General features: G+C 44.1%; 2 protein-coding genes across 3 annotated transcripts; one reads left to right on the top strand and one right to left on the bottom strand.

The window, feature by feature from the left end:
- Positions 1-2,892: 2,892 nt before the first annotated feature.
- Positions 2,893-9,649, bottom strand: klhl15 (kelch-like family member 15). Of its 2 annotated transcripts, none has more exons than XM_085363022.1 (9): positions 9,426-9,649; positions 8,324-8,411; positions 6,468-6,606; positions 6,173-6,361; positions 5,859-6,083; positions 4,528-4,689; positions 4,183-4,392; positions 3,782-3,972; positions 2,893-3,694 (listed from the first exon to the last, which is right to left on the bottom strand). In XM_085363022.1, the coding sequence occupies exons 1-9, from the start codon at positions 9,484-9,486 to the stop codon at positions 2,935-2,937; spliced, it is 2,025 nt and encodes a 674-aa protein (XP_085219148.1). In that variant the 5' UTR covers positions 9,487-9,649; the 3' UTR covers positions 2,893-2,934. The 2 variants fall into 2 exon arrangements, with proteins under 2 accessions (XP_085219148.1, XP_085219149.1); XM_085363023.1 differs by lacking the exon at positions 9,426-9,649 and adding an exon at positions 6,936-7,044 and having other exon boundaries at positions 8,324-8,378.
- A 1,638-nt stretch (positions 9,650-11,287) lies between these two features.
- On the top strand, positions 11,288-18,885 carry eif2s3 (eukaryotic translation initiation factor 2, subunit 3 gamma). Its single transcript, XM_085363037.1, has 12 exons — positions 11,288-11,361; positions 12,388-12,451; positions 12,531-12,658; positions 13,859-13,980; positions 14,187-14,281; positions 14,542-14,700; positions 15,251-15,385; positions 15,470-15,564; positions 15,658-15,802; positions 17,900-18,069; positions 18,159-18,331; positions 18,439-18,885. Exons 1-12 carry the CDS (start codon positions 11,293-11,295, stop codon positions 18,500-18,502), a joined length of 1,419 nt encoding a protein of 472 aa, XP_085219163.1. The 5' UTR covers positions 11,288-11,292; the 3' UTR covers positions 18,503-18,885.
- The last annotated feature ends 917 nt before the right edge of the window (positions 18,886-19,802 follow it).

Genomic DNA, 19,802 nt, shown 5'->3' with positions numbered 1-19,802 from the left:
TGTCCTTTGTTAAGAAAATAGCTTTTTAAATTTACATGTACAACAAACGGCTAGAAAAAGTGTATTTTTGCAGCAAACCAGATTGCTAAACTCAGGAGAAAGCTAGCTGCTGAAAAAGCCATGGGTCACCTTACTAATGCTAAAGCTAAGTCTTACTGTTAAGATTTAGCTAAACTCCTGATAAGGGTAGCCATCATGGCTGCCATCTATTTTTCCACTTTGTGGTCATTGCTACCTCAAGTTCATGGAATAGATTATAAACAAAAGCATAGTAACTACAAAGCTACAGTTAGAGTCTGAGTTAGCCACAGCTACTTTTGCGTAAAGATCTTTTTTTTAATTATTATAAATATTTAAATATAAATAAATACAGAAATACTTCTGTATTTCATTGTGAGATGTGCAATCTATGGAAGCTTATTTTCACCCCTGAAAAAAAGAAAAAACAAACAAACAAAACAAGAAGCTGCCGGATTGAAAAAAGTAAAAATTTCAACTTGCAACAAAATTTCACTTCAGCATCTTGAAATTTTGTCTAAATGTCCAAGTTAGACATTAAGTTACTTTTAAGCAAGTCAAAATTTTTGTGATACCAAACTTGAAGATTTAAGTATAAATATTCATTATGTTTTGCGATGACCAAAAATACAGATTTATATTCATTTTTATAGGATTTTCTCCCTTCAAGTTGTAGAAACAACCTTCCATAGAAATGACACAATTGAAACAAACCATGTCTTCAAGCTAACACCAATTAGCTTGGCAATGCTGTAAAACAGAAAATTTACTTTTGGACTTATTGTTATGGTTCATCTTTCTTAAACTACTTTTCCCCACTATAAGTGATAAATACATTTACAGCTTTGGAAAGAAAACCAATTAGACAGCCAAAGGCAGATGGCCATCTTCAGATAGCCAAGGCTAATCTTAGCTAAAATTAAAAACCCTGTGTTGCTGTCTGTAAATTTATAAGACTAACATTTTGGTTGTTCAGTTTGATATGTTACAGAGACCATTTTAATAAGTTCATAATAAAGTTAAAGGAGCTAAACTCCTGCGAACACCAGCTAACTAAGCAGCTTTTAGTAGGTTCCATAGATGGTTAACTAGGTAGTTAGCACTGCTAAGGTTATGGGGGCTTAAACAGTAAAAAGCTAGCTGCTGTTGTAATAGCAGCTAACCTTAAAGCCTGAATAGAGATAGGTATAAATATTGTCCTATTTGCCATCTGGAAATTACCATTCATTTTAATGAGTTTAAAGATCATTTGACTGCAGCTAAACCAGTTTAGAACAGAAAGAGATAAAAGTCAGTCAAACTGTGGCTAATGCTAGTTTGCATAAATCTGAATAGATACTCTTATTTTTGGTATTTTCATGCAAGTTGTAATTTAAAGTGTCTTTAAAATCACCAATGATGCAACTGTAATATGCATTACAAAACAACAGTTAAATGTACTACTTAACTCAGTAGGATATAATGCTAGGTGCTGATGCACCAGCTAATATTGTCAGAGCTAGCCTTAGCTAAACCGGATTGTAGTTATACCAGTAAGCTTAGCAGATCTCAACAGCATTAAGAAATTTCATGTGACCCTTAAGTCATATATTCAAATGTATTTGCTAAGTGGCAGAAACTTGGCTGTAAGGGTAATAAACAAGCTATTGTTTCTCAAAGAGGTTAAAATGGAATATTGTTCTAAGACAGGGTGCACTGTCTTCATTTTAAATGTTGAGTGGGTACAATCATGTCACTTTTTATGCTTAACAAGAAAACTACTTTAGAGTTTGATATTCAGCCTCAAAACTCATTTTTCATACAGCTAACAGTACTTCTGACAACATCACTCTGGTTAATGGTTTTATAATCGTTTCTGGTCCTTTATCATCAGCATAATGCATTAAAATGTTCTTGCATGAGGTCCATTGTTTCTCAAATGTTTCAACTCTTTTAGTCAGTCTTGACTTGTCAGCCATAAAGTTAATTTCAGACACGCGTCTCCAGCATTACAGCACATTCAGCCGCTGGGAGGGGAAAATTGTGCATTTACACACAATAACAACCAATAAAGTGCAGGGAATGTAGATGAGAGTGAGTAAAGCTGTGTGAGTCCATCATCATCATCATCATCACTGTCAGGATACATTTACTCTCAAACTGTGAGACAGAGGAAGGAAGAGGAGGACAGTGATGCTGTGCTGGATGAACATGAGCGTAGTTTGATGATATCTGGGAGCAAAGAGCTGAATTAGGACTGAAAGCTGGAACGCACTGGAAGCGAATTCATAACAGCTGATAGCCGTTAGCAGGTTAAAGCGTCGACAGTTGTATATTTGGAGAGGCTCTAAAATGACTACACTACAGTGTTACATCTTGTTTCTATACCCGACTGCATGTTTGTTGTTATATATTTATAGGGCATTTTCCAGTGTTTGATATAATCACTCACTAACAGGTGGCTTCAAAAGAAATGAACCTAATTCAAGTAGGATTTGTGGTGCAGGTCTGTTCGACTGGTGCATCAGAATCGGGCGCTTCCAGTGCGTTTCTGCGGTAAGCCTGACCGGAGCGCCTAAATACAGAAGGTGAGAAGTAGAACAGGAAGCTGACCATAGTCCGAACATAAAGCGGCAGAATGAAACCATTTTTCTTTCCTCCAAACGATTACTTTTTCCTGTATTTTCTGAGAAAGCTAAAAATGTTCACGGGTGGCGTCTCACGCGCCACGCTTTGACTGCTGCTTCCTTCGTTTAGGAAGAGCAACGCTATGGCCCCAGCCATTTTCCTCACCTTAAGGTAAGTGCTGGTCTCCAGTTTAAAAGCCTGTAGTCTCCCACCTGTAAACACCTGATCCCGCCCCCCCCACCCCTCAGCAGGAAACTTCAGTCCGTGACGGTGCGTTTCTATAAAAGGAGGCGTGCGGTGGAGCAGACCTCAGCTGCAGCGTCTCACATGCTCTAGCACGTACTCTGGGAAGTGCAGACTGCACACCTGCAGACCGTCCAGTTTGCAAGGCATCCTGGGATACTCGTCCTCCTTCCACTTGTTTTCCTCTGGGTCGAATGTGAGGATGGAGTCACTGTAATGGCCGTTGTAACACAGACCGCCCAGCACCATGATCTGCCTGTCCAGCACCGCCACCCCGTGACCGCTGCGCCCGATGGGCATGGAGGCGAGGATGGTCCACTCGTCAGTCTCTGGGTTGTACACCTCCGTGGACGGGCAGCCCTGCGACTCGAAGGACGCCCGCAGGATCACGCACACGCCTCCGAACACGTACAGCTTCCCGTTGTGAGAGATCATCTTGTGGAAGCAGCGGGCGTAGTTCATTTTAGATTTGTTCTCCCAGCAGCTGGCGTGGGTGCCGGGCAGCAGCGGGCCGCGGCCAGCGCGTGTCCTGTGTGAGTCCGACCCGCCCGCGCTCCCCCCTCCGCCCCCACCTCCTGCTTCCCGGCCCGGATCGAACACGCACACCTGTTTGGAGGTGGAGGAGGAGGTGATGCCGCCCGTGATGTACAGTTTCCCGTTCAGGACGGTTCCCTCGTGGCCGTACTTGTTGACGGGGTACGGGTCCACGAACTCCCAGCGGTCCTCTGTGATGTCGTATCGCTCCGTGGAGTAGAAGGTCTCGTCTCGCGTGCGGCCCGCCACGGCATAAATAAACTTTCCAATGACGCCCACGGCGAACTCTGACCTGCGAACGACAAACAAACAACTCAGAAGAAGGTTGGCGAGGAAATCAGCTCTTCACTATGCAGCCATGACCTCGGGCTTCTCTCACCTGGGCACAGACATGTCCGCCATGCGTAGCCACGAGTTCTGTCGAGGGTCGTAGCGGTACACTTTAGAGGAGGCGTGAAATTCACCGTCGGGCCCCAGCTCCTCTCCGCCCAGCAGGAAGGCGAAGTTGTTGACGATGGCCAGGCAGTCGGGTCGCAGCGGCACCTGAGGTCCCTCCAGCTCCCACCACACCTGAGACACAGGTAACCAGTTAGATCCAAACACTCCATCCTGAACTTTAAAGGAGGATTACAGGCTCAGCGAGGCAACTCGGAGATATTCTCCCCAACAGCCGATGGGACGAGGAGCGCTCAGAAAGGGAGGCAAGATAGACGTGTCAGACAGGAAGCACACAAAAAGGTACAAGCATGTAGCCAATTTTGTACGTAAACGAGCGGCTACCTTTGGACGCTGCAGCAGGAGGATCTTGCTGTTGACCATGCTGTGGCCAATCATTCCCCTGAACACGGCCGTCTGCGGGCGGACGGAGCGGATGCGGTTGGAGCGCGTCTCCACCAGAGGCTGCTGGTTGACATCATGAAAGTAGCTGAGAGCCTGATCGACCTCCTGCCGCAGCTGCCTGGAGTAACGGTAGAACTCCGACGTCTTCACCTGAGTGGAGGAAAGCTGTGAATTATGGGGCTGGCTGTAGGCTTAACGTTGCTACGGTGACCTGCGTCGAGCCAACGGAGTTCAAAAAATGAAGGCGACCGCCCCCATTTACGTCGGTCAGAAAGCAGCGCTCACCTTCTCAAAGATGTTGGCCGGGGTCATGAGACAGAAGCGGATGGACTGCACGATGGTGTCCGTGTGCCTCCAGCGCCGCCGGTCGTGCCGCAGCCACGCCTGCACTGCTTCGTACAGCTCGATTTCTGGGAAGCGACTCAGAGCGTCGCTGTTCAAGTACGCCTGGATCAGACACAGAGGGGCAGAGCAGGTTTGTTGCCACTGCAACTTCCACAAACACTACAGAGACCACAAGAGATCAATCCACAGCAACTAGAGAAAACAGTGCAGATAAGAAAATGCAATACAGCAGAAAACATTAAGGCATCTCTGGAGCATTTTCAACAAAATATTACTCCCAAAACAGAAAATCCATCCCATCAGAGACCTGTGCATGTGCCCGAGTCTCTGCAGGTCTAAACCTACGATTACACGTAAGCTTTAAATTTCTATTCTATCAAATGTCACTGAGCAGCTGCTACATCTCAAAGTCATAATCTTCCTCTCCCGTCTCTTTCTTACACCTCCTCTGCCTCTCAGGGAGAACTTCTTATTCTCCACATACGTCTCTGCACCGTCAGCTCACAGAGAGGCTGTGATCACAGCTGCACACTCTGTGTTTGCTGCTTTGTCTCAGATTAACTAACACTTCATAGGAATGAATTCAGGTTATGTTTCCACCTCCTTATTAAAGCTGGCTACATGACTTTACTGACATCTGCACGAATTAACACATAACAGGAACGAGAAGGTTAAAAAAGGACTTAAACAGGACCGTGGAGGCTTTACTTTGGATTAGTTTGACTTTAACGGTGAGATTTATCCACCATGAAACCGCTAAACTCTCTCGTTGGTATTTACCGACAGCTGCTGCATAAAATGCACTTTATGAGTACTGAGAACAGCAAATGTGCCTTTAATTTGCTCATCGCTTTTTCCTGAACCCCCCGGGAAACATTTCTCTTGCAGTCTGGGCCATTTGTACCTCACTAATGTATTTGCATTTTTCTTTAAAACACACACCAGGAGTCAGACAGCCCAGGACTGTCAATAAAACACGCTCCTATTAAAGGTGTGAGGATGCCTGCAGGAGTGCAAATTAAGAAGAGTAAACACACATTTTCAGATGAGTTTTTTTAAATCAGAAAGAAGTAAAACAGTTTAGTTCCAGAATCTTTCTATAAATAAAGATTATAGTCGATCATTTTATCAGTTTAGAAACGTCTTTCTTTGTCAAACTGACTCTAAACTGTCGCTTTAACAACTTTTCCTCAGACTTCATAACAAAGAAAAGCGCGACATACAAGCACGTTTTGCATTTATAGTTAAAATCTGCGCTCGTTTGATCAAACCTGCAGTCTCTCGAGGCTGAGGTAGGACAGGAAGTCGGGTCGGCTCATGAGTGGGACAAAGTTTTCGAGCAGGAAGTTGTCGAGCTGCTCCTGGACGCCCTCCACGCCCACGCTGAAGTCCTCCAGGAGACGCATGACCTCGGCGCAGTTCTCAAGGCAGATCTTAGCCAGCAGGAAGGAGCAGCAGAACTCCACCGCCTCCGTCAGCTGGACGTACATGGCCGCCTGCGGGGAGAGGAAGACGCGTTCTTAAAGCGACTGCGGATTGAATTTTGAGGCTCACAAGGAGCTCCGTTGAACTGCGTGCGAGTTACCTGCAGGATCTCCTGCACCGTGGGCATGCTGAGCTCCAGCGAGCCGTAGTACATGAAGCGGAGAATGTGGCCGAACCCAGCAGCCGTCAGCCCCTTCATGTGGATCTTGTCCTGGTCCCGCTCCCTCATGTCTGCCGTGAACATGACCCGGAAGTAGTCGCTCTGGGTGGCCAGCAGCGCCTTGTGGGCCTGAAAGTGGGAGGAGCAAACCAAACGGGGTCAAAGGAGGAGAAAGGCCAAACCTAGAGTCATCCTTCAAATGGACCATTGTGTGACATGTGCTGTAGTTGCGTACCTGGAAGTGGTGCTCCTCGATCAATAGCGTGACGTCCAGCAGCAGACGCTCCTCGTACAGCGCCCTGAAGCCCGACGACACGCTCCCATCGTGCACCTGAGACAGGTACACCTCCACATCCGCCCCCGACATAACACACCTGAAGGCGCGAGCGAGCCAGAAGAGAAGCGTGAACGAGGAGAAAGGGATGAACCGTGAGGAAATGACAACCACACGAAAATCAACTGAACACACAGAGAAGAGACGTCTCTCCAAGGACACAAAGGTGCTGAGAAACAGTAAGCGAGGAGCTGGAAGGTCGTTTAAAGGGATGTTAAAAAGCTTTGCACTTCAGCCGCCGCACACCAACTGCAACACACCAGCTGACGGAGAAGAGAGAAAACCCTTCACACGAGGCACACACAACACAAACACACAGAAACTCACACGTGCTCACCGAGAACGTAAACACACACGCAGCACACTCACCTCTGATTGGCCACGGGCATGTCAGAGGGGGTTGTCCGAGCCAATCAGAGGACAGTGCCCCTTGTGTCCAGCAGATGCTAACAAAGTCCCTTTTCTGAGCGTCAATCACCTGGACGACAAAGCCAACACAATTAAAGCGTGAACGCCTGCAAACTTCCACCAGAAACATGTGATTTACAATCAGAAATCATCCGTATGCTTTTAGTCTCATTTCAGCAGTTTAGTGTTCATATACATGATCAACTCAGTGCGTTTACTCATCATGATACAAAAAATATAAATAAAAGTTGAATGGAGGTAAAATGATGGTGGGATTAAAAGAGGATTCCAGTTTATTACAGCCTGCATTTTGTTTTTTGGGGGGAAATCTTGGAGGTTATCCACCTCAGGAACAGGCTGGCATGGAAATCAGTTGTATTTAGGATTCTGTTGGTTACCTGCTGATTATCCTCCAAGATTTTGCTGTCAGACTCTGATAACTTCATGACAACAATCACGGTATGAGGCCAGCACCTCCAGCTAGCAAGAGCATCACCTTTTAAAGGTCTAGTTGACTAGTGATGCACACCGTGCCCGTTTCTACTTCCTCTGCTCTCAGTTTCACTACATGCGACCTCCTCACAGACCGAACAGGAGAAGAGAAATCCCTCCAAACTGATGCTGCTTTTAGCTACGTCAACTCTTCTGCTGCTGACGTGCAGCGAAATCATACGATACCCTGATGTAGCTTTTTGGGTCCGAACTTCAGTCTAAATATGAGATTGTGTTCTTTCCCCCTATTTGAAGACACAGATGGTAAAAGCTCAGACTCTGGGGTCAGATATAAAGTTATTGTTTTCAAGAGATGAAACCAAAATAACCCCTGAATTTAAAACCACCCAGACTGTAATAAACTGGAATTTAACAACCAAAATAAAGATCTAATTAAACACCAATACTTAAGAAACAAATGAAAATGAGACGTGGAAGAGATTCAAAATATGGGAAGGACAGAAAACTGAAGGTTACTTTTGTAGGAGATGGAAGCTATGGGTGACAGGAATAACAGCGTGTATGGGAAAGAAACGTGGGAAATAACCCATCGAATCACTATTACTAGCGATTTAAGTTCGGTATTTCAGTTAACTACAAGTATTGTTATTTTTTCATCATCTGTACATGAAGAAGTGGAAATAAATCTGATAGAATAACTTCTATTACTTCTAAAGCATTAAAAATCACTGGTATCATAGCTAAATTTAAGGAGCCAAGACTTTAACCTTTGACCCCTCGCCCTTCCCCCATCACATCCTAAAACTCAGCGGCCGAAATGAGGCAGATGGTCTGGAGGAGGGCAGCGTGGAGATAAAAATGTATATTTATGGTGCAGTTCTGCGTGTTTGACGTACCTTTTGGAGCCCGGGCGAACAATCACAGGCTTCGACGGCTGAGCGCTAAGGGGCCGCTCGCATTTCCTGTGTTTGTGCTTGCCTGGTTCTGACGGGAGACAGAAAAAGATGCTCTCAGAGACAAAGAAGGCTTAGATGAAGAGGATACCCATCAAACAGTCCACGGTGCATTCAGGGCCTTGTAAATCACAGCTCTCGTGCACAGAAGTGCTGTAAAACACACATCCTCTGCAGTTTACATGAATATTTAATTTACTGGCTCTTTGGTAAGAGTTTCACCTGTGACAATTTAAAGGAAAATCCAACGTTAAAGCGACAAGTACTGAACAGATACATTCGTTTGTGTGAGAGGTGTTTCTTCTCAACCTGCTCTCCAAGTCAGGTCCCACGTGTGCGTGCGTGTCCCAGTTTGAGATGTTTTAATTATGAAGATTGAGATTTTTTATTATATTAATGCTTTTGTGAATATGCCAAATGTCTTCCGCCTCTGAGAAATGAGGATCATGCTAAGCTACTCTAGCGGAGCTGGAAATGTGTGTTAAGGCTAAATTGTTAACGAAAGTTGAGGCTTTGTTTAAGCTTGTTTGGGACTATAGCTGATTAGTCCTGTCAGCACTGCTTTCAGGGAAAACGGGATGTAGGCAACAGAAAGCAGCTCGCTGAATCGGTCTAGCCTCGTTTTCATCTCTCTCACCCGGTGGCTGACCTCACCTGGGTCTGCCTCCAGGTGAAAAAGAAAACATCCGCACACTTGTCACCAAAATAAGCCTCCCGCTAACGTGTTAAATCTGCACCAACACGCGGTTTAAATTGCCCTCGGTTTCCGTGTTTACTTCTTCAAACAGCAGCGGGGGACAGCTTGCTCCGAGCCGCGAAAGGCTAACCCTGGCGGATAACGGTCCCCACACTCGGCTGTACTGACGGAACATGGCGGCGTACATTTGTGGAAGATAAAGGAGGAAACCGTCGCAAACTGAGCGGATATTTCGCTCCGTGTTTGGCTAAACTCGCTGTCACGACTCCGAGTTGGAGCTACAGGGGCTCCGACAGCTGCTTAGACCGGCGGAGCCGCTTTAGCTTAGCCTGAATCCAGCCGTCTCACCTCGGCGGTGCGAATCTCCACAACCCCTCTTCGACCAGCCAGCTCTGGCTCCGTCGGACATCAAGTTGCGAGTTCGATTCCGAGATCAAGAAAGCGGGTGGCAGCGTTGCACTGCCATGTTGGCATCAGCGTCCATCTGCCAATCGCACAGACCCCCCACACGGAGCTAAATTAAACGGGTAAAAAGCCACAGCGGACCACAGGCTCTGCGGACGCCATTTTCTGCACCGGCGTCATTTCCCTTTTGGGCGGAACTGAAGGGCGTAGTGCGGCGCTGCATCAAAGATCGTGTATTTACCAAGAGGAATCACTCCAACGAGAAAGAAAAAAATCCCTAAACATAGCCGGTTTGCGATGATGGCTAACTTACTCAAACCACGCACGAAGAGAAAAAAGCACAAAAACACTTAAAAGGATTTTGTCTTTAAAGAGATGCTAAACAGCCCCAAAGTTATTGAAAATAACTACGCTACACACTTTCACATGAATAATGCACTCACATAAATGTACAAATGGTTAGTCCTCAATCATCCAGGTAAAGAATTCCCAGAAAGTTCACTTTGTTCATCTGGACGTCGTGTTTTCACTCATCAGCGTGACTTCTTCGGTGCATCTGCATAAGGACTGAAACTTGGTGTCAGTTTCATCATCGTTAACATACAAATTATGATGACCGTTGATCAATGACCACGAGTACCATTCACGCAGAGTGGGGAATCCACTCTGCGTGAATGGCTTTAATCACAGCGTTTTATCTATCACACAGGAATCTGCACATACATGTGCACCGAATCTGGGCCGTAGACGAGTTCAGAGCGTCCCTACAATAACTATATTAACAGAACTAATATTTAATCGCTTAAATAAGACTTTGTTGTTGGGGCAGAAAGAGCAGATCTAATTTAATGACACAAATCAGTGATGCAGATTTAAAACACACTTTGACTAAAATGGAGAGCAGGAATGAGAGAGAGAGAGAGAGAGAGCAAATAGAAACAGGCGTGTCTTATAATAATTTTATAGGAATATATTTTTGTTATTTTCAAATAGTGAAGTTAGCTGGAAAAACAAAAGTTATTTTTCACAGAGTAGTTTTTCATGTACTTCACTGAGGCTTTGTGTGTTTTCCAGTAGGACACTTAAAAATGCCAGCGGACATCCTAAACAGAACATATTGATATGAATGTTATTTTACAGGATATTTCACTCTAAACAAGGCTGAACGGGATGGCTGCCACTGCACAGATGTGACGGACTACAAATCTATTCTCCACTCCTGAAATCTGGGTACATAATTGCTATAGCCTAACTAACGTCTCCCCATATCAGGCTTTATGGCGTTGTTTTTTTTTTAACTTAACCGAACTACTATAAAATAATAGTAATCCTACTCAGATAGACCAAACAGCCAGAACTACAGAAAGTTAGTCAGATGACGTAACTAAATCGCGACGGACCCGTCACATGGATGAACGTACACTTCTTTCTTAAAAGAGGACTATAAATTTGGGACGCATGTCTGTTTCCTTGATGAGCAGCTGTTAATGAGATACGAACAGCAGCAGTGTGCGGTTATTAAACTGGTTTAAATTTACAGCAGAAACTGAGAGCCGCTCCGGTTGTTGCATCAGCCCTCGAGAAAGGACCCAACTACACTTTTACTTGGGCGGATCGCTTAAGTTTAAAATTATACCTGGAAGTTACCGCTAAAAAAAACCCTTCTTCTAAAGCTGTAATAAATTCTTCCAGGCTTCCAGGCAGTAAAATTAATTTTGTCTGAAAACATTTTAGGCGAAGAGGAGTGCAGGTTTAATCGATAGATCAGGCATTCGGCCGGGCCTCCTTATTCATTCCCTTTTCTTTCAAGATGGCGGGCGACGAGTCAGGCACAACGCTCGGTCAGCCTCACTTGGCCAAACAGGACCTCAGTACTCTGGTAAGTGTATGTATATCGTGCTTGCAACAGTGTGGTTTTACGTTGGCGGCTGTCGGTGGCCCGTTGATTCGGTAAAACGGTCACAGAAGGCCGGGAGAATAGTAACGGATACCGGTGCTGCGCCACCCGGCACATGACGCAAGGGCCCAGGCTGGGCGGAAAGCTCAGACCCGTTGCACTTCCAGCCCGAAATACAGCGTTATTTCAGCCACATTTAACACGATTCACACGTTGAAAGACTTACTTGATATTCATAGTTATCAGCGTTATTGAAGCCTGTTTATCCCGGTTTAATTTTAGTTAGCTCCACGGAGTTAGCTCCATCTTTGCTAGAATCTAGAAAATGGTTCTTAATGTTTAGTTCGGCATAAAAACACCTTTATAAGCTTACATCCTTCTTGTTAGTCCAAGCTGTAAAAAGCTGAAGCTTGTAAAGCTTTCATTCTAACTCATTGGATTTACATTGTTATAGCTCATATTCTCACCTTTTATATAAATGGAAATTGGTACCAAAAGATGTGGGTCAAAGATACGACTTTCAGCGTGTTTTCGTGTGTTTATACTAAATAACATTAGTCTTTGTTCAACATAAGTTCTCGTTAGTTGTGACTTACCGAGATGAGAACAAAACACTGCGTGTAGTGCTGCATGTGTCCTACAAGGGAAACAAAACCTTATTGTTTAACTGTGATCAGGGCCTGGTCCATTAAAATAGTCCTGTTTTATGCTCTTCACACATTGTAGTCGCCATCAAACTCTTTTGTTACCAGACACAGTCATCACCTGAAACTTTGCTTCTTTAGACACTCCTACAATAAAATTTCCAGTGATTTCTGTTATAATGTTGGTAAAGTAGAGTACTTGAGGGATTGTTGCTGTTCTGTGTTGCTTTATGAGAACCATCCCGGGTGGTTTTGTTTCCGCCTGTGAGCTGCTCGTTATTCTTTGGGATTAAGCACGCCGCTCGCTCTGATGCAGTGGGTCCTGGCATGACGAGTCATTAATCTGAATTGTTCTCTTTGTCAGGACGTGTCGACCTTGACACCTCTCTCTCCGGAGATCATCAGCAGACAGGCCACCATCAATATCGGTATGGGAGACAGCTGATCGGATTCGATGTCTCTGTAGAGTTTGATAGACGTTTTGACCTCCGCCTTCTTCTCTCTTAGGCACCATCGGTCATGTGGCCCACGGAAAGTCCACAGTAGTGAAAGCTATTTCTGGCGTGCACACCGTCAGGTTCAAGAATGAGCTGGAGAGGAACATCACCATCAAGCTTGGATATGCCAATGCTAAGGTGAGGGAGTGTATTTTCTCAGATGTTTGTGTTATTTTTGGACCTGAGTGTTTGAGATTAAAGAGCAGTGGAAGTTTGTATGTTCAGGATTTACTCTTTCAAACGTGAACTTCCCCGTCTACAGGCGACAAATACAAACACATTTAACTTTATTGTCAATCCAAATTGTTTCCACAGGGAACGGTGCATTTGCATAAAATGTCTGTGATAAGAGAAAGCCTGTAAGAATGCTGATTGTGGGTTCCAGTTTCTCCAGGTTGGGAGTGATTAAAGCCATTTACTCAAAGTCTAACACCATCTTTGAAAGAACTGCTTTGTTTTACTCAGTTAAAATGATGAGATTCTGTATGAAATCGAACTTTTGGCTCATTCAGAGGCCTTTTTGTTGGTTCAGAGTTTAAGGGTTTAAGTTGGAATTGGAGTATAACTTAATATCCCAGGATACCCACAGCGAGAGGTGCATGACCTGCTGAAACGACGGGTATGATGGGGTCCAAATATTGCTGATTAAACTCTGCGGACTGGTAGGATTGAAATCTGCAGACCTCCTTCTACATGTCACGGTTTTCATGCCTTAAAACGAGCCTTTGGTGGGTGAGAAAAGCCCCCGTCACATAGGACTACATTCTGGTCTGCAGTCCTCCAGTAAGTGCTCAAATTTGGTGGTTTATAATGAGGAATACACTTTATTTTCCTTATTGACCACTGGTTGGTGGGCGGTTGCCAGCTGATATCTAGGTCTGTGTGAGTAATGCTTAAACCTGATCAATGATCAGCTCAATCATGGAGTGTTAGTTTGCTTATTTGGAAAACATCTAGGTGTAAATAGTATAAATGCTAAATATGCGTAAACAAATGACACCCTGATGAAATTTTCTGCTTTATAATTTTGCTGATTTTGGTTTCCAAGGGTTTCTCTACATGTTGACACCAGGGGGCGGCGTAGAACATATGGAAGAACTGTTGGTTGTGCTGTTGTTGTTCCTTTTAGCTTTGAGCTTGAGTCACAGAGAAGAAGTCAAAACAAAGATCGTATTTGTAGTCAAGTGAAACTGAGCGCTAAACACAATAAAAACTGCCGACTGCAGCTGCTGTGTGTGCTGAATATCTCAAACGTAGCTCTGCCCCCTCCTGAATGAACGCTGGTTTACAGATGCTGATGAGGAGTTCACATTTTTGCTTCTCTTCCACACGTCGTAGGTCTACAAGCTGGATGATCCCAGCTGTCCCCGGCCAGAGTGCTACAGGTCATGTGGCAGCAGCACTCCAGACGAGTTTCCCACAGACATCACTGGCACCAAGGGCAACTTCAAACTGGTCAGGTAAGACCTGAACAGGCAAAGCATTTTATCATTAATGCAGAGGCTGAACCTCTGAATCCTCAAACAAAAAAACAACTTTTTGATGGTGAACTAAATGTTTTCGGGATCTTTTCTGTTCTGGAGAAGAAATTGAATGTTTGAGCACAATAGAAATAAAGTAAATGAGGGAAAATGAAGGTGACTGTTGGCTGTCTTCTTCCTCACAGACATGTGTCGTTCGTGGACTGTCCCGGTCACGACATTTTGATGGCAACTATGTTGAACGGAGCAGCCGTTATGGACGCAGCTCTCCTGCTGATTGGTGGGTCTCTGAAAACTTTGATTAAGCTGAGGTGTTATGAAAGAGTGTTTCGTCTTTATTGCACTGTCACATTTCCCCTTAATTGGCTTTGTAGTGGCGCTAATCAGTTAACTTATCCCTGTTCAGATAAAGAGGAGGTGGATATAACAGACCATGCTTTTACCAGGATTAATGACATTAGAAAGTCAGCATCGTGCTCATCTCTGACTCCAAACATTAAAATTGTCTCGTTGTGTTTTTGTGTCCTCTTCAACTGCCAGCTGGGAATGAGTCGTGTCCCCAGCCCCAGACATCAGAGCATCTGGCCGCCATTGAAATCATGAAGCTGAAGCACATCCTCATCCTGCAGAACAAGATTGACCTGGTGAAGGAGAGCCAGGCTAAAGAGCAGTATGAGCAGATCCTGGCCTTCGTGCAGGGTGAGTCAGCCCTTTAAAGATTTTGTAGCCCATTTCTAGAATTTCAGGTGTGACGGTTTAGCAGTTTTACTCAACTTAGCCTTCGTATTTTACCACCGTTGTTTCCCAGACTTTAACTTCTGGAAAGGAAATGTCACTTAAAGCACCAGGAAACACTGCAACCTTTAATATAACATGCATGCATGTGTGGTTTTTATGATAGAATAATTAAAAAGTTAAAATGATACAACCTTGCACTCAGAATACGACCCACTGGAGCTTTAAACACTTTATTTAAGCAGGGTTTACAGAATTTACACTGTCCAAACCCTGCGTTAGTTCTGTTGTACATATATGTCAAAGATATATATTTTTTAAGTTAAGTTTCACTTCCATTTAAGGTTTGAAAGAGCAAATGAAGGATTTATTTATTTTTTGTATGTGTTTGAGGGTTTTCTTTCCGTTGCTGCTCGTTGCCCCTTTTGAAACTCCCATGCCACGCAGCGCTCTGCAGCAAAAACACAATTAGATGAACTCTGAAGTGAAAATGCTTTTAATGTTCCTCCTGCAGGCACAGTGGCCGAGGGCGCTCCCATCATTCCCATCTCAGCCCAGCTGAAGTACAACATCGAGGTGGTTTGTGAGTACATCGTCAAAATGATCCCCGTGCCCGTCAGAGATTTCACATCCGAGCCCAGACTCATTGGTAAGACGAGTAAAAACACAAACATTGATTCTTTTATGTAAGTGTTTCGAGTTTTGTTTTAATGTTCTGTGTTTTGTGTTTCAGTCATTCGATCCTTTGATGTGAACAAACCCGGCTGTGAGGTCGACGACCTGAAAGGAGGTGTGGCCGGAGGAAGTATCCTTAAGGGTGTACTCAAGGTAAGAGTGTATTTATCAGTACATTATTGGTGATTTGAAGCAGTGTGAAGTCACAAACGCCTTACTCTGCTCTGCCTTTCTCTGCGTGTCCAGGTGGGTCAGGAGATCGAGGTGCGGCCAGGTATTGTGTCCAAAGACCAGGAGGGAAAGCTGATGTGCAAACCCATCTTCTCAAAGATCGTCTCTCTGTTCGCCGAGCACAACGATCTGCAGTACGCTGCTCCCGGAGGCCTCATCGGTAAGAGGCACTCTGTGCTCTCGTGTTACCTGACTGCACTGTAAATGCAGTTTTATGCTGTAAAGAGAGAAGCTGGTGATCATAGTGAGAGATGCATGTTTCAGACAATCAAAAGATTACATATGTGAGAAAACAGCGAAAGAGTCGAGTTTAATCTCTGGCTTCTTTTTACTTGACAGGAATGCTGGTGTAGGCTATAGGTGGTAGGTTGGGTTTGTTTTCATTGGGGGTTTTTTGGTAGGCAGATATGTAGGTTGAGGTTTTTTCTTTTTGTTGTATTTTAATTGGTTGGTTTTTAGATGGTACTGGTAGAGTTTGTGGTGGTTGGTTTGTTTTAATTGGTTGGTTAGGAGGTAGGCTTGTTGATTGGATGGTTGTTTTTATTGGTTTGGTAAAGGTTAGGTTGTAGAGCAGGGCGATATGACCATAAATATTCATCACGATATACATTTGAAATTTTGCGATAACGATATAATTGACGATATAATTGACACGAGACAAAATACTTTACAACTCCACAACTTTATTAGTGGGAAAAAAACCATCAGTGTATTTGCACTTAAACAAGCAGCTGTTTTATCTGCATTAAAGTTATATAAAAATTTAACAGTGCAAATGCAAATTCTTTGCTGACAGTTTAACCAAAAGGCATTTCCAGTGGAAATTGGCCGACATATCCTCAGCATAACCATGTAGAATATCCACAAAACTTAAAAAGAGCTTATACACACACAATACGGTAATATTATGGTGAAGCACAGTACGTATCACTCCGCGAGGCTCCGCCTACGACAGCCGTAACAACCCATCAAGCGGTGCGGCTTCGTAGCTCAGCAAAGTCGTACTGAAACATGTGACAGATTTCCGAGCGCCGTGCACATAAAATCATTTCGAGGTCAGTAAACACAACCAGAATTCATACATAAGGCACACGGGATTATAAGGGGCACTGTCGACTTTCAGAAAAATCAAAGGATTGATTTTAAGTGTGCCGTATATTCCAAACAACACGGTAATAACGACGGCCCGCTAGCATGCTCTACCACAAATAGTGCTTTGTTGTGTATCTGACGGACGAAAGCTAAACCAGTTCCACACCACTGAAGTTGCAGCATTTTTACAAACCAGTTCTGGTTCATCTGTTTCATTCAATGAGCCGCTTTCGCTCTTCTCATTCTGCGTCGCCGCCATGTGCGTATGTAAACAAAGGCACTGCGCATGCGCATTTTACCCATATTCTATCGCCATATTTCATTTTCTTATGAACATTACACCGGTATCACCGTGAACGGTATGATATGGCCCGGCCCTACTAGGTTGTTTTGGTTGGTTGTAAATTGCTTGGTTTTCTTTTGGGTTTGGAGGGTTAGAGTTGGGTTGAGTTTTAGTCGGTTGGTTATTAGAGGTAGTATTAGTTGGGTTTGGGTTGTCTTGGTTGGTGGGTAGATGGGTTGATTTCCTATCTTTGGTGTTGGTTAGTTAGGTCTGTTTATTTTATTAAACCTCTTAAAAAGACTGCAGTACTGCAAATACAGATTATTAAAAACACACAACAGCTTTTATAAATAAAAGCCAGAGTACACACACATGCAAGCTGCAATACTACAAGATACAAGATAACAAATATAAAAAACTGAATTTAAGAAACGGCGGTCCTGCATCTGTTCTTACTACCAGAGGGTCAAAGGAGCCTCCTGCTGATAAACCCTCTCGAGCTGTTTTGGGTTGTAACGGAGATTTCAGAGCCAAACTGTCCTGTTTGGCTTCCTGGTGTCACCGGCTGTGATGCTGCGCCAAAAGATGGCCGCAACAAAAACTGCTGTATTTTTTTAAAAGAAATGTTTCCTCAGGAAGTAGAGTTACATCTGTTCTAAACTGTAAACAGCCTTGGTGCTACATCACCAGTCCAGGTGAACACCCAGGTATTTGTAGCTCCTCACCGCCTTCACTTACTCTCCCCGCATGGAAACGGTGTTAAGCTTTGACCTGGTCCTCCCAAAACTTACCACCATCCCCTTCATCATGTTTGTGAGTTGGTCACTACAGCACCAAGCCAAATGGTGGAGAAGTCATGAGTAAACTATGTGTTTTGTGCAGGTGTGGGTACTAAGATCGACCCGACGCTGTGCCGAGCAGATCGTATGGTTGGTCAGGTGCTAGGCGCCGTCGGAGCGCTCCCGGAGATCTTCACTGAGCTCGAGATCTCCTATTTCCTGCTCAGGAGGCTGCTTGGAGTCCGCACAGAGGGAGACAAGAAGGCTGCTAAGGTGAGCAATGCCTTGTGGGAAAGGGAGGAAAGATGTGTGAGCTTCTCAGACTTTGGTATTAACAGCCTGACTGTCTTCCTGACCTGCAGGTTCAGAAACTGTCCAAGAACGAGGTGCTGATGGTAAACATCGGCTCGCTGTCGACAGGCGGCCGTGTCAGTGCGGTCAAAGCTGATCTGGCCAAAATCGTGCTGACTAACCCGGTGTGCACAGAGGTCGGAGAGAAGATCGCTCTGAGCAGACGTGTGGAGAAACACTGGCGGTAAGAGTGAGGGCGGAGATGTGTGTGGTGTTTGCACAGATGTTTCTGGCTGCAGTGTCAGAACACGCCTCCTGATGTGTAACTCTCTCTCTCTGTCTTCCTTGCAGTCTGATTGGTTGGGGACAAATCAGGAGAGGCGTGACCATCACACCCACAGTGGACGACGACTGAGACTAGCAAACGCATGGCCATCACACTCTTCTCTTCTTTTTTGTTTTTTTTATTTTTTATTTTTATTTGTTCCCCACACGGAGGAGGGAGGGGAAGTGAACACGGACATATCGGCGGTTTGAAGACGCTTCCTCGCTCTGCTCCTCTTCCTCTGCAGCGACATGCAAAAGTCGTGCTCTGAACTTCTGCTTCCTGCTGGAGATGAAGGAGGACCCAGGAAGGGAGGAGGCGCTTCAGACTGTCGTAACAAAACTCCAGAAACCAGTTTGGAGATGATCTGTACTAACCTCAGATTACAGGTGGAATAAAATCAATTTGGAAGGAACCAGGTCGTCTTTGAGCATCATTCTTGCTGTTACAGGGAAACTCAGAGATGAAATTACTTAGTGGATAAGTTTTAATTTTGTCCAAATTGTAATTTAAAAAAATGCTTTTTTTTTTCTTTTTAAAGATTTTTGATTGTCCCCCTTTTCTTTGTTTTATGTGATAATAAAATTAAAAACTTTGTGTCGTCCCAGAGAGCTTACAAATTTAAAAAAACAACAACAAACTATTAAAAGTAGACACTGGTCTATTCATTGTGTGAATGGCTGTTAGAGGTCCGAATTAAATTTAAAAATAAAACGTCATTTTGCCCTTTGAAATTGCCGTCAGGGGTTGAAAATACCCCCGAGGTCAAAAAGCGTTGAAAAACGTGTGGGAGTAAGTTTAAAAGCCATACAAACTATGCAGAATTAAATATGAACAGTTTCTTAATGCTTTGAACCATTAATCGCACTGATGAATTGCGGGGATTTGTTCAACTGTATAGAAATCCTAAAATCTTAATCATTGTCAAGCGAGTTCTGAACGGTTCGACCTCCCGCCTCAGTGCAGATGCTACAGATCGTTAGAATTGCTTAAATTACCCTTTAAAACCTAACAGTAGTATATTCCATACAATGATGAATTACTTTTAAATAATTAGGAGGCGATGTGCAATGCCGTATTGAGGCAATGCATCATGGGACGCTCAGACCTCGCCTAAGAATCTTTACGTTTTAAAGATTTTTTTTGTTTAAGGTTAGCAGTAGTTCAGTGATACTTTTCTGCACACGTCGTGTTGCAGATCAAAAAAAAAAATCTGTTTATGGTTAATTCGGCTTTAATAATTCTTCTAAACGACAACTTTTTTTTTAATGTGACCACATAGCAAAAGATGGATATCAGCATATACGAATATATTAACATACACCTCTATGACCCAGTATGGATTTATTTTCAGTAGCTTTTGAAGTAGTTTTTGAACTTGAACAAACTC

This window comes from Diplotaxodon limnothrissa, linkage group LG9, assembly GCF_057381915.1.
Source record: "Diplotaxodon limnothrissa isolate DT_005_m linkage group LG9, D_limnothrissa_male_GT1.1, whole genome shotgun sequence".
Classification (NCBI taxonomy): Eukaryota; Metazoa; Chordata; class Actinopteri; order Cichliformes; family Cichlidae; genus Diplotaxodon; species Diplotaxodon limnothrissa.
The sequence above is the reverse complement of the archived record's forward strand: the minus strand, read 5'-3'. Positions and strand labels throughout refer to the sequence as shown.